Source organism: Symphalangus syndactylus, chromosome 2, assembly GCF_028878055.3.
Source record: "Symphalangus syndactylus isolate Jambi chromosome 2, NHGRI_mSymSyn1-v2.1_pri, whole genome shotgun sequence".
Classification (NCBI taxonomy): domain Eukaryota; kingdom Metazoa; phylum Chordata; class Mammalia; order Primates; family Hylobatidae; genus Symphalangus; species Symphalangus syndactylus.
Genome location: NC_072424.2, coordinates 128,672,381 through 128,686,720, shown reverse-complemented (window position 1 = coordinate 128,686,720; position 14,340 = coordinate 128,672,381). Strand labels below are relative to the sequence as shown.

The 14,340-nt window shown below is 41.7% G+C and overlaps 1 protein-coding gene across 6 annotated transcripts in view; it reads right to left on the bottom strand.

Annotated features, from left to right (window-relative positions):
• The window catches only part of MTHFD1L (methylenetetrahydrofolate dehydrogenase (NADP+ dependent) 1 like), a 312,601-nt gene that overhangs the window by 211,957 nt on the left and 86,304 nt on the right, over positions 1-14,340 (bottom strand). For 3 of the 6 annotated variants that reach the window (XM_063632271.1, XM_063632270.1, XM_063632272.1), the window contains exons 17-20: positions 11,683-11,739; positions 10,064-10,140; positions 5,539-5,679; positions 866-934 (exon numbers count right to left, since the gene is read on the bottom strand). In XM_063632271.1, coding sequence (XP_063488341.1) covers positions 866-934; positions 5,539-5,679; positions 10,064-10,140; positions 11,683-11,739 — 344 coding nt within the window. The remainder of the gene's footprint in view (positions 1-865; positions 935-5,538; positions 5,680-10,063; positions 10,141-11,682; positions 11,740-14,340) is intronic. The other 3 variants (XR_010119055.1, XM_055267460.2, XM_055267463.2) reach the window with 1 other exon arrangement.

Sequence of the window (14,340 nt, the reverse complement as noted above, 5' to 3'; positions counted from 1 at the left end):
TGCTGTGTGTTTATTGACTTGCCTTTGGCAAATGCTTTCCTGGAAAGCATTTCTTGGCATTTATTGTATTTTGCTTGGAAACAAACAAACAACAATAAAAAAGCAAACCAAAAAATCCACAACTCAATGATTATGAGAGATTAAGGGAACACAGAAAATATATTGTAAACATGGTCATACAACCTATTGAAATGTTAGACAGATATTGACTTTCTTCTTCTTCTTTTTTTTTTTTTTTGAGATGGAGTCTCGCTCTGTTGCCCAGGCTGGAGTGCAGTGGTGCGATCTCAGCTCACTGCAACCTCTGCCTCCCGGGTTCAAGCGATTGTCATGCCTCAGCCTCCCAAGTAGCTGGGACTACAGGTGCATGCCACAATGCCTGGCTAATTTTTTTGTATTTTTAGTAGAGATGGGGTTTCACCATATTGATCAGGCTGGTCTTGAACTCCTGACCTCATGATCCACCCACCTCGGCCTCCCAAAGTGCTGGGATTACAGGCGTAAGCCGCCGCGCCTGCCCTCAGACATTGACTTTCTAAGTTTCTACTCGGGTCAATTAAGCCAAGACATGACTCATATTAAAGAAGCTATGAATACACTTTAAATTTTTTTTTTTTTTTTGGTTGGCCAAGAAGTTATTCTGATGCTTCTTCATAAATTACCCAGTCTCAGGTAGTTCCTTGTAGCAATGTCAAAATGGACTAATACAGGTTCCTAACCAGATCCTCACTCTTTCTGCCTGAGATTGCAAAGCATATTGCTGCCCCAGGCATACTCTATGCCTGCCTCATATTGGCTAAAAATGTTCACACTGTGTGGCAATCCAGTTAATGCAAACAATTACTATAAGAAGAAAACCACTTACTTCCAGGGTCTGCATCAGGTTTGGTTTTATTGCATCTTTCATCAAAACTGTCAAAGCACCTGTCACCCCCTACAGGAGAGAGAAAAACATTAGATTCCTGACAAAAATATCATCCAGGCAATGGTTAACCCCTTGGCGCTTCTCTCCAGCCTGCTTCTTGGGTGGGTGCCCCCATAGGCAACCTTGGGCCACAGGGGACAGTGCTGCTGTCTCTGTCCATCTCTCCCCACCAGAGCTGAGAACAGATGTCAGTCATACTAAGATGTGAATGGTGATAGGGAAGTAGCATTTTGAAGGACATTTGACCTTCTTCCAAAACCTTCCTTGATGGTGTTTATGAGATTTTCCATAAAACAAATCTTTCATTGCAAGAAAATGTGTTTTCTGGCAATTTATGCACAGTGTATTTTCATAATCAGAGGCTTTACTCTTGCTCAAAGAAATAAGGTGAAGAACGGAAACAAGGCTCTGTACAGAGCAGGAATGAAGTAGGGTAAAGGGAAATGTCTAAAATCGCCCACTCTGATTTCTCACCATCTCTACATCATTCATTCCACAGAGAGAGAATAACTCAACAAACTACCACGTTTGAAAGCTTTCTAGTTTAGATCTGAAAGGCTTCACGCTATCTCTCTTCCTACAGTCAAGCTGGTGCCAACTTATACATGAAATAAGGCAGCTTCCTTCCAATCCTAGGAAGTACTGGTTTGGGTTCCTTCTTTCTCTATTCCTGGATGAAGAAAAGATGGAGAAGAGAGAGAACAGGGATGATGCATGAGAACTAGTGGAAAAAATGTGCCAAAAAAAGGCCACAAGGCTAAAGTTTATTATTTTTTAATGTGATGTCACTATTCACATTCTTTTCTTTTCTTTTTTTTTTTTGGAGAACGGAATCTCTCTCTGTTGCCCAGGCTGGAGTGCAGTGGCATGATCTCGGCTCACTGCAACCTCTGCCTCCAGGGTTCAAGTGATTCTTCTGCCTCAGCCTCCCCAGTAGCTGGGACTACAGGCATGCACCACCACACATGGCTAATTTTTTTTGTATTTTTAGCAGAGATGGGGTTTCACCTATTGGCCAGGCTGGTCGCTAACTCCTGACCTCATGATCTGCCTGCCTCGGCTTCTCAAAGTGCTAGGATTACAGGCGTGAGCCACCGTGCCCGGCCTTTGTTTCTTTTTTTCCCAATTCCTTCTTGCTTTGTAAAGACCTTAAGTGGTGTCTTGGTGTTTTCAACATATTAGTTATTGGAAGGCTATAACATGAGGAAATGCCTGTGATGGTAGCTCCAGCGGGGGAAAACAGGGCACTATCCCTTGCTGTACATAGCATTGCAAAACAGTGCCATTTTACCACAGTATGCCATGGCGCTAACAGATGCAGTGGTAGAATCCAGAGAATCTTCATCACTCCAAAGTGCATTACATTCTCCCTGTACTTTTGTCACCAACAGTAGTAAATGTTTCTCTCATGTGATTGGTTTCTATTTTTACAATATTTAATCATTTAAAAGGTGTAAGAAAATCCAATCTATTTTCTTCCTTAACTTCAAATTGACAGATAAAACTGTATGGATTTATTGTGTATAACATGATGCTTTGAAGTATATATATATGCTGTGGAATGATTAAACCTAGCTAATTAACATATGCATTACCTCATGGTTATCATTTTGGTTGTGAGAACACTTTATATCCACTCTCTCAGCAATTTTCAGGAACACACTGTTATTAACTATATTCCTATGTAACTGAAATCTACCTCACTGTATAAAACACACATGATATGAATGCAACCCACTCATTATACATACACGAAGATGGTTCACTATGAAAACTGCAGGACAGGCTGGGCGTGGAGGCACACACCTGTAATCCCAACATGTTGGGAGGCCAAGGAGGGTGGATCACCTGGGGTCAGGAGCTCGAGACCAGCCTGGCCAACATAGCAAAACCCAATCTCTACTAAAAATACAAAAATTAGCCAGGCGTGGTGGCAGGCGCCTGTCATCCCAGCAACTCGGGAGGCTGAGGCAGGAGAATCACTTGAACCTGGGAGTTGGAGGTTGCAGTGAGCTTAGATTGCACCATTGCACTCCAGCCTGGGCAATAGAGCAAGACTCCATCTTAAAAAAAAAAAAAAAAAGAAAAGAAAAAAGAAATCTGCAGGACAGGAAAGCTCAGCGAGAGTTGCCCTGCTGTGCTAACACAGAGCAGGGGGAAGAAGAGGAGTAGTTTTCCTACTTCTCTGCACACTATCCTTGCTTACACTTCCCAACCAAATAAACTGATTCAAAAGACTAAAGGAGGAAGGAAGTTAAGAGGGATGTTTCTGTTGGATGTCTCAGGTAGGTTTCTACCTGCTCATTTTTCTGGGACACATCTCAGCGCCTGTGCTGTCATGTGTAGGGCAAGCTCTGCCACCCTCTGTGTGCTGCTAGCATTCCACACTCTGTGTCCATGTGGGGAAGGCTCGAACGGATTCTTCCAGGGTATATCAGAATCATGCATGTGGCAGAAACCTTCAGCAGTTTCTAAAATCCTCCCTTAATTTTCTATGGGTGGCCAACTCTCAATAGCTCCCACTGGATGAAGCACAATTTGCATAAATTAGGTACTTTTTGCTAACAAGAAACATAAAAGATAACTAAAAAGAGTTGATTAAAAAGATAAAGAGTTTATTTAAAAAGGTAACTAAAAAGAGTAATCTTTGGGTTTGTTCCAGATCCAAGATTTTTATCATACACTCACACAAAAATACGTTTAAGGGCTGGGTATGGTGGCTCACGCCTGTAATCCCAGCACTTTGGGAGGCCGAGGTGGGCAGATCACCTGAGGAGTTCGAGACCAGCCTGGCCAAAATGGTGAAACCCCATCTCTACTAAAAATACAAAAATTAGCTGGGTGTGGTGGTGGGCACCTATAATCCCAGCTACTTGGGAGGCTGAGGCAGGAGAACCACTTGAACCTGGGAGGTGGAGGTTGCAGTGAGCCAAGATCGTGGCATTGTACTCCAGCCTGGGCAACAAGAACGAAACTCCATCTCAAAAACAAAATAAATAAAAATAAATAAATAAATAAATAAATTTAAGGAAGTAGTATTCGAGGATTAAGTTTCAAAACTATTCCTGACACATATTTATTGCCATACAAATTAATAAAATAGAGAGCAATGTATTTAGACAGAAACTGTAGTATGTTAGTTTAGATACAAATAATGAGATTTTGGTAATTTTAATTAGGCAGCACTTTTATAGCAACCTGAGGGTTTTCTCTTTAATTTTTATACTAAATATTCCATAGGCTGCTGACATACATTGATCTATTGAATTTACTTGACAAGACCTCTGAGATGAGTTAGATTTATTTCCTCAAAAGCAGCTGAAAAACAATCAGGACACTTTGAAAAAGAATTCAAATTACACCCTAAGCCCTTGAAATTAATAAAATGTGACTTTGCCTTTCTCTGTTCACTACTGCTTGTCAATCGCCAGTGTGCATTTTAAGTTCCATTATTGTAGGAGATTCAGTATATGGGAAAGTAAGCTTAAATTTGGAGTAATGGCTATCTTAGAGGCCTGTGTCCACATCCATGCACTTATATACAAAAATGCAGGCAAACAAAACACCTATGGAATATGTGGAGTTTAAATTAACTGGAAAAGGCCAGGCGCAGTGGCTCACGCCTGTAATCCCAGCATTTTGGGAGGCCAAGGTGGGTGGATCACCTGAGGTCAGGAGTTCAAGACCAACTTGGCCAACCTAGTGAAACCCCATCTCTACTAAAAATACAAAAATTAACTGGGCATGGTGGTGCACGCCGCTCATCTCAGCTATTCGGGAGGTGGAGGCAGGAGAATCGCTTGAACCCAGGAGGCAGGGGCTGCAGTGAGCTGAGATCGTGCCACTGCACTCCAGCCTGGGCAACATAGCCAGACTCTGTCTCAAAAAAAAAAAAAAAAGTTAACAAGAAAGGTTGTTATTATACTACTAAGACGAAGAAGAAAAGAAGATTAGCGTGCCAATTAGAAAAAGCACTAAAAAAGGCAATGCTGTTCCATGAAAGCTTTACAGAAAGCACTACAGCTACTCAAAGGGGAACTAGAAAAGCAAGAAAGCAACACAACTACTCAAAGGGGAATTAGAAAAGCAAGACTGATTGAGGCAGAGATTTGCTTTTACAATATGAAACCCAAATCAAAGGCCCCAAATTAAATAATAAGCCAGGCTGGTGCCAGAAATGTGCCAATTTTAACTTTATCTTCCTGTTCAAGGAAGCAGAGCCACTTCCTTCTGTTCCTTGGAAAGGTGATTTGCCCTCAATTTCAGGCAGGCATACAAGGTACATTTTTTAAAAGTTACCAAGTGACTGCAAGGGGATGACTCCTCCCTAGCCCAGGCAGAAGCAGGGATCAGGATTGGCAAGGATGGTGGAAAGCTCCTGAAATACATTTCACGTGTTTTTGTTGCAGCCAGGTATAAGCACGTCATATATGACTGTGAGAACATTAGGAAGCAGTCAGGCAAACATGCTTGTGGGGGAAGAAATGTGTGTGTGGAAACTTTTTCTGTATCCTCATTACACCCACTGATAAAAGGAAGAAAACTTTTCTTTTTCTGGTAACAAAGAACGAGGACCATCCACTCCCTGAAGCTTCCAGGTTGGAAACACTCACCAAATCATCTGCTGTCACAGGCTGCCCACTTTTGTCACTGGCCACCACCATCCTTCCCAGCCGTGCCTTCATGTCCGCAAGGCTGTCCGTCAGGGCCAGCACTGCCATGATCTCGCTGGCCACTGCGATGTCAAACTGCGCCTGAACCAGCCCAAACACAGGTAGTGGTCAGCGACAGTGCCAATGGGATGGTCATTCCCACAAGGAGCTGGACTGCAGCCATGAAGCAACCACAGGCCCAGAGGGTCTGCCCTCAAAAGGCCATACATGCAATCCCATCAGTTTTCTGCGTGTCTGGACCATGCAGGGTTTGTGCCTGGTGCTCCCTAGGGTGGCCTCCCAGGGGGAATGTGCTCTTTGCCATGCTCTGCTCAGCAAAGGGTGGGCTGAGTTAGGACCCCTGTTACACCCACTCACAGCACTACCACATGGTTTGCTGTTGTAGCATGTCTCAGACTTAATTGATTACTAATGTCATTATCAGTCTAGTGTGGTCATTATCAGTCTACCACTGGACCGTAAGTGCCATGAAAGCAGGGACTATATTAGGCAGGTTCACTTCTGAATCCCCAGCAAAGAGCATGAAACCCAGTAGGCACACAATATGCATCAACTGAATTAATGACTAGCCTATGGACCACCTCCCTTGTTAGTAATAGGTCTGTCAAGAAGGCTGCATTGTCTGTCTGGCACAGAGACAAGGGGCAGTGAAAGATGCTGGCTTCCTGCATGTGAGGCTACTTTCCCAGAGCTGGGTCTGAACACAGCAGGGAGGGCACCCCAGTCAACTGGTGGCACAGACTCAATTTTCAGCTGCCCGGGAGGGTATGGCCACATCAGATCTTGAAGCTTTCAGCAGTGAAAGCTAGAGAGCAGAGACTTTTTGCAAAAAGTTCTAGGACTTCCTATTCCCATCTCTTGGCTCTGGCTCCATGTTGTACAAAGTCCAACATGGAATAAAAGGGACACAGGAATGTGTACTTCCTCCTCCTCATAATTCAGCCACTAGGAATGTCTCTCTGGACAGAACCACTTCATTATGCCCCAGCTTAATTCTCTTCTTCCCAAGGGGAGTGTGAGCCAGAAAAGTTCAAGCTTACGCAGAGAGAGAATGGCTGTGCCCTGGTGGGATCACCTTATGAGATATTTTATTATCCATTTCCGTCACTGACAAGTAAGGAAATGAAGGAAATAAGGAGCTTTCTGGCTACTTCCTGGTTGAGATTGCATTAGTCACTGTTTTAGTGAAAAAATATTACCTGAAAGTCAAATACAACTATATTCAATTATTACATTCTCAATATAACTCATTCCAAACATAAGTGGTTTTTCATTGTATGAAATTTAGAGTTCTCTATACTACCATTCTATTATAAACAGTGCATATGAGAAAATGACTAAAAAATATTGAGATTTTCTGTACAAAACATCATGAGACTAGATATATTCTTGAAATATTAGCTGTGTAAATAAGAATAATATATAATCCATATTCAAGCTCTTCATTCGTAATTGTTACAATTACAAAATTTCGCATCTTGAGCTTAAAAAATATGAAACCAACTGGGTCAATTAAAGTATCACTGTTATTCACTTTAATGACTAAATGATGGGCATAGCGGAAGGCTGCTCATTTTTGTTTTGCAAATAAAATATCTCAAAATCATATAAAGATGCAAATGAAATTTTTATTGTTTATCAGATTATCACACATTTATTGATTTAGCATTTACCTTTTCATTTTGTAGGTATATAGTAGGTGTATATACTTAGGGATTGCATGAAGTATTCTGATACAGGTATGCAATGCATAATAATCACAATAGGGCAAATAAGGGATTCAGCACACATTTAAACAAAGGCCAATATGGGATATTGGCAAGGATGTGAATTGGTATGAATTTCCTGGAAGTTAATGTCAAAACATGTGTCAACATTGGAAATTTGTATCCTCTTTGACTCTGCAATCACACATCTGGAATAAAATCCTAAGGATGTTATCAAGTATACACACAAATATATGTGTATACTTACTACAGCTTACTTGTGATAGCCCAAAACTGCAAAGACTCTACATGTTCATTAACAGGGAAATGGCTGAATCTACTATGGTACCTCTATGAGATATGATGTGGTCATTAAAAATGAAGATACAGGTCTACTTTTACTGACCTAAAAAGATGTCTTCACTACGGTCTTATGATAAATAAAAAGCAGTTAAAGCTCTTAAATACACTATAACCCCTTTTTACTTAAAAATATCTATGCACAAAGCAACACAAGATATAACCTTGGGCAAGTTTTTTTAACATAACATCCCAATTTCTTCATTTGTAAATCAGCTTTACAAATGAAATGTGCTAATATATGTAACGGAACTGTCAATACAATGCACAGAGTAGGCACTGAAATCAAGGCCACTGTGAATCCTCCATCTTTCCAGTACCTAAACAGTAAAAAACTATGCAGAGAAAGGGCCTTTTCAATACTCGCTTTCGTTACACAGGCAACTAATGCCAACAGCTGGTATACATCTTTCTACTTTTCATTCTAGGCACTTATATACACAAATAAGTTGTAAGTGCCTATAATGTAGGTAAACACGCTGGGATTTTCTTAAACAGGTTTACACTATCAGTATTTTACTTTGAAGTTTTAAAATGGTTTTTACAACCTTTCCAATGTGTATGAGAGCTCTCTACTCATGTCATGACACCTATACACACATTTATTAATTTCAGCTCTCCCATGGGACAAAATGGCAGACCAAATATATGCAGCCATCCCTACTGTTGGACGTTTGGATTGTTTCCAATTTTCACCACTGCAAATAATGGCACAACAAATATCCCAATAGAATTATTTCCTGCACGTTACACATTTTCTTGTTCTTTTCATTAAAATATTTTTAGTTCCAAAGTTGTAATTGTTGGGTCATTTCAAATTTTAGTAACAACAAACTCATCCAAAAAGGATTTCTACTCCCCCTAACGCTGCATAAATGCCCCCATTTCATTGCATCCTCACTAGCATTTAGTACCTACTATTTTCACTTGACAAGCTCCTAGGTAAATCATACTCCATTATTTCAATTCGCAGTTTTATGATTATTCATGAATATCTTTTTATGTTGGCATTTTAGTTCTGTATCCATAAATTGTCTTTTACTTATTCTACTCATTTGTTCAACAAATATTTACTGAACACTTACGACTGTATGTAACAAAGTTCTGTTCTGAGCATAGGGAATACAGCAGCAAATAAAAAGGGGAATAACCACCCCGTCTCTACTAAAAATACAAAAAATTAGCCAGGCGTGTTGGCGAGCGCCTGTAGTCCCAGCTACTTGGAGAGGCTGAGGCAGGAGAATGGCATGAACCCGGGAGGCGGAGCTTGCAGTGAGCCGAGATTGCGCCACTGCACTCCAGCCTGGGCGACAGAGCGAGACTCCGTCTCAAAAAAAAAAAAAAAGGGGGAATAACCTCTGCTTTTATAAAGCTCCCACTTTAGCAGGAGAGGCTAAGAACATGAAAGGTAAGAATGCTTGTTAAGGATGGAAGTCCACCATATTTTGGGCTGTCCTTTTATTCATCAATCTAATTCCATCTTCCTATTTTTCAGAACTATCTAAAACTTCATGGCAATGATTCCAGTTTGCTAGTATGGATATTTGAAATCTGTTTGTGTGTGTGTGTAAGTTACAGGACTGGGAGGAGACAAGGTCCACGAACTTAGTGTCTCTTCTTAATCCAATACCTACATTCACTTTTTAATTCAAGACACTTCAAAAGGTCACAAGTCTATTTGGTGTCAGGATTGGTTCTTATAGTACGGTGACTCTTTTTTCACTAATAAAAACTTAACATAAAGGACAGAAATCTAAAACTGTTCTTAAATGTACATTTTATAATCAATTCAAAAGAAAAAAAAACACAACACAATTTAGAACCCCACTGTGCCTGGATGGAAAATCATAGGAATTAATTTGTATTCCCTAAGTGCCATTGACGCACATCCAATATCTATTACAATGAAGTCAGACATAATTTTTCTTCTGCATTCTCTGTATTTTATTAATAAGCCATTTTTGTATTAATAAGCCATTATCCTTTAAAAAATCCTCATGCTATTAAGTCTAATAACTAGGTGTTTGTTCTTTGATACATGAAATTTGAGTAATGTGTCTGAGATTTATCCGTTATGCAGATGTAGTATTACCTGGGTGGTTCCCAATAAAATAAGTAAGAATTTATATTCAAAGAATACCCTGAGTGGCTCTTCCTAGAAACACAATTGGAAACATACATGAGAAAAACAAAATGAAATAAACATACATAGAAAAGATGGTAAAAAGACACTGGAGCCTCTATGTCTTCTGATCCTCTCCCAGCCCTGCTGAGAGCCTGAAACAGTGAGAGAACCACTGGCCACAATAAGTTGGGGATGAGACAAGAAAGGCAAAGAGTGAGCTCCCAGGCCAGTAGAAATGAACATAAGAACAGAGCGGGAAGAAAGCACCACCTACCTGCCGAGAATAGCCCTTCTCTGCATTTCCCTGCCCGATGGTTATTTTTCGTAGAAATCGGTCATTTGTATCCAATACTGAAAGAGAACAGATTAGTTCTTCAGTCGACAAATATGGACCAGCCACCTGGTGTGTGTCTGGCATTGTTCTGATGCTCGGGAAGTTGCAGAGGGTAAAAGAGAAAGGGTCAGGCTCCCCCAAGCTGACCATCTAGGGAGTAGACACAGAGAAAGAATCAAATAAACAAAAAAATATCCCCTGGAGGCCAAGCACGGTGGCTCATGCCTGTAATCCCAGCACTTTGGGAGGCTGAGGCGGGCAGATCACTTGAGGTCAGGAGTTTGAGACCAGCCTGGCCAACATGGTGAAACCCCATCTCTACTAAAAATATAAAAATTAGCCAGGCGTGGTGGTACGTGCCTGTAATCCCAGCTACTCAGGAGGCTGAGACCGGAGAATTACTTGAACCTGGGAGGCGGAGGTTGCAGTGAGCTGAGATTGTACCACTGTACTCCAGCCTGGGCGACAGAGTGAGACTCCCTCTCAAAAAAAAAAAAAAAAAACCAACAAAAAACCCAACCAGCAACTTCCCTTCTTGGCATTACCCGAAAGAACCAAAAGGAGACACTCAGATATCTGTACACCCATGTTCATAGCAGCACTATTCAAAATAGTCAAAAGGAGGAAGCGACCAACAGGTGAATGGATAAACAAAATGTGGCACAGACAGGCAATGGAATATTATACGGCTATAAAAGAAGGTCATGTTGATACATGAATGGATGTTGAAAACACGGTGCATAGTGAAATAAGCCAGATACAGAAAGGCAAGTACTATATGAGTCCACTTATATCAGGCACCTAGAATAGGCAGGGGCAGAAGAGGGGAGTAATTATTTAATGGATAAGGAGTTTTTGTTGGGGATAATGAAAAGGTTCTGGGTATAGATAGTGATGGTAGTGCAACCATTGTGAATGTATTTAATGCCATGAATTGTGTGCTTACAAATGGGGAAAAGTATTACGTTATGTATATTTTATCACAATTTTAAAAAGCAAAAGTAAATAAAGTAGTATTGTGGGGGGCCGGGGTGGGGGGTGAATGGTGATTAGAGAAAGCACCAGTTCTCTTTACTTTCTTCACTGGCTTATTTGAATTTCAGTTATTGGCTGGGTGTGGTGGCACACACCTCCCAGCACTTTGGGAGGCCGAGGCGGGAGGATCACCTAGGAATTTGAGAACAGCCTGGGCAACACAGTGAGACCTTGTCTCTACAAAGAATACAAAAATGAGGTGGGAGAATCGCTTGAGTCTGGGGGGTTGAGGCTGCAATGACCATGACTGTGTCTCTGCACTCCCATTTGGGAGACGGAAGTGAGACCTTGTCTCTCTTTTTTTTTTTTTGTCACCCAGGCTGAAGTGCAATGGCGTGATCTCGGCTCACTACAACCTTCGCCTCCTGGGATCAAGCGATTCTCCTGTCTCAGCCTCCCAAGTAGCTGGGATTACAGGCGCCTGCCACCACGCCTGGCTAATTTTTTGTATTTTTAGAAGAGATGGGGTTTTGCCATGTTGGCCAGGCTGGTCTTGAACTGCAGACCTCATGTGATCCACCTACCTCGGCCTCCCAAAGTGCTGGGATTACAGGCGTGAGCCACTGCACCCGGCCAAGACCCTGTCTCAAAACAAAATAAAACAAGAATTGCAGTTATTTACATTTTGTGAAAATTAGGTTTGGTTTAGTGAATACCAATGCAACAAAGCAAAGCCAGGACACTGACTTTGTTAATTTATGCAGTTTCAAATAACAAGCTGTCCACATTGACAATTTAGATCCACTTTACTCAATGTATACGATATAGCACTGATGAAAATGGTGATGGAAATTACGTATTTGGTACTACAGGCATCCGTAGGAGGAAGAAAGTTAACCTTTTCTTTCACACGCAAAGCACTAGCAGGCCGGCTTGCCCCCTTGGCCTGTGGCTGTTCCCTGACTCGGCTGTTGTTAGTCTTTATAACAAGCTCCCTCTCTCTCACACACACTCAGACACACTCACACCCTCACACAAACACCAACTGACACTCATATAAACACACAGAAACCTTCTTTATGAGTTTTTCAGCTATAAGCAGAGCATATACAAAATGAAAGGCCTGCTTTTCAATAGTATCATCAGCCACCACTGTTCTTCCCAAGATGTACATGGGGTGCAAAGTCAATCAACTAAAAACATCTTTCTTGCTCTGTAGTATACACGATCTTGGTACCAGATTGAGGGAATCTTTTTATCAAATTTCTTTAAAATCAACAAGAGAAATTCAGCTGTTTTTTATTTAGCAAAGAGAAAAAAAGAAAAAAAAATGTCTGGCAAGATCAACTAGAATCAGTGGCCTCCAAAGCCCACCTCTGCCTTTAACATGCCCGGTAAGTGATGCATCAGTGATACATAAGAAATGTGGGAGGTTAAAGTCCAGCCCACAAGAAAGATACTAGAAAGTAACCCTAAGTTAGTGATCCAAAATGGAATTCCTGGTTTCTGAATGATAGAACTAAAGGCGGAATAAGAAACACTTATTCACTCCTGGAGTATGTATTGAGGGGCCACTTGTGCCTAGTCCCGAGCCAGCTGTACAGAGATATAGTGAAGACAGTGCCAGCCTCTGATGTAAGGCATGCTAGGACAATGCCAGTGGGTGTGGAGGTGGAGGCAGCAGGGGGAGATCCGTTTGCTTATTTTTTGCTCTGGATCATCCCTTTTAGTACTACTGTGCTGACTATACTAAGTGCTATGTCCTAAGGAACATCCACAGTATGCCTAATGGCTGATGAAACAGCCAATATTGGCTAAGAGCCTGGCAGTACAAGGTGTTCAATCAGGGGCAGGTCCACTGTTTCGGCTCCAGTGGAAGACACAGTACTGATTCCCTAGAGCATTGTCGGGGCAAGGAACCAGCCACTTGATGGTTGATTCCCTGAGGCTGAGGGAGGCTTGTGGGCCGTTGGTCCATGGCCAGGAGTTGGGCATGCGAGGGAGATGGAGAGACGGCAAGCCTGTGAGGCCCCGGGGCTCGGACAGGCAGAAGCTCATCTGTACAAAATTGTGCTCTGTAACAAAATGGCTATATGTCTACATTTTCTTCTGTTTATGTTAAGCATTTCTGGAAAGGTCTGTGGGTTCCTTCTTCCACTCTGGGTCCAGGAACATGAGGCCTTTAAACTTTCGGTATGAGGCATAAGATGAAACAATCTGCTGGAAGCGGTGGCTCACGCCTGTAATCCCAGCACTTTGGGAGGCTGAGGCAGGCGGATCACAAGGTCAGGAAATCGAGACCATCCTGGCAAACATGATGAAACCCCATCTCTACTAAAAATACAAAAATTAGCTGGGCATGGTGGCGCATGCCTGTAGTCCCAGCTACTCGGGAGGCTGAGGCAGGATAATCGCTTGATCCAAGGAGTCGGAGGTTGCAGTGAGCCGAGATCGCACCACTGCACTCCAGCCTGGCAAGAGAGTGAGACTCCGTCTCAAAACAAAAGATGAAACAATCATCAGATTTTGTACACAGGCTGAAAGGAAGGGGTGGTCATTAAATGGCACAACATCCATATGGCCTGAGAAGAGGGTCTCACTCCCACCACCGTGCACCCTGACTGTCCTGCTCTAGTTTTCAAATCAAATAAGGATCCAATCTCATCACAACGGTTACATTATTTCTAGGTTTAAGCCAAAAAACCCTACTAGCAAATGTTCTAAATTCTTTTGATGAAGAGTTTTTTTCTGATATTAATTCATGGTCATAAGAGCCAAACTACTTATCAAATGTCATTCCAAATTCCTCTGACCAGGTAGCTTGTCCACAGCAATAAAGTTTTCTTTACTTCAGTGCCCTGAACAATAATGGAATTCAAATTTTTTTCTGGAATAATTTTGTAAAGTTGTCACTTCCATTAAAAGTGATTCATAACCACAAAACACTTCAGTCCTTCCTGGCTCCAGAGAGAAACCAATTGCAGACCAGACCCAGGTATAAAAGATGATGTAGCCTTTCTCTTCCAAGATCCTTGTCTAAGCCATTGCCCTGTTTCTGATGGCTGCTCAGGCTGGAGCCCCAAAGCAGATACCAAAGAATACCAATTGGCATAAAACTTTCTCTTTTAGCACATCCATATGCTTGGTTTAAAATACACTAATTTCCACCTTCGTGATTTTCCTATCATCAATAAACCTCCAAAAAAGTTTTGAAGAGTAACACAAAATCACCAATGCTTTGA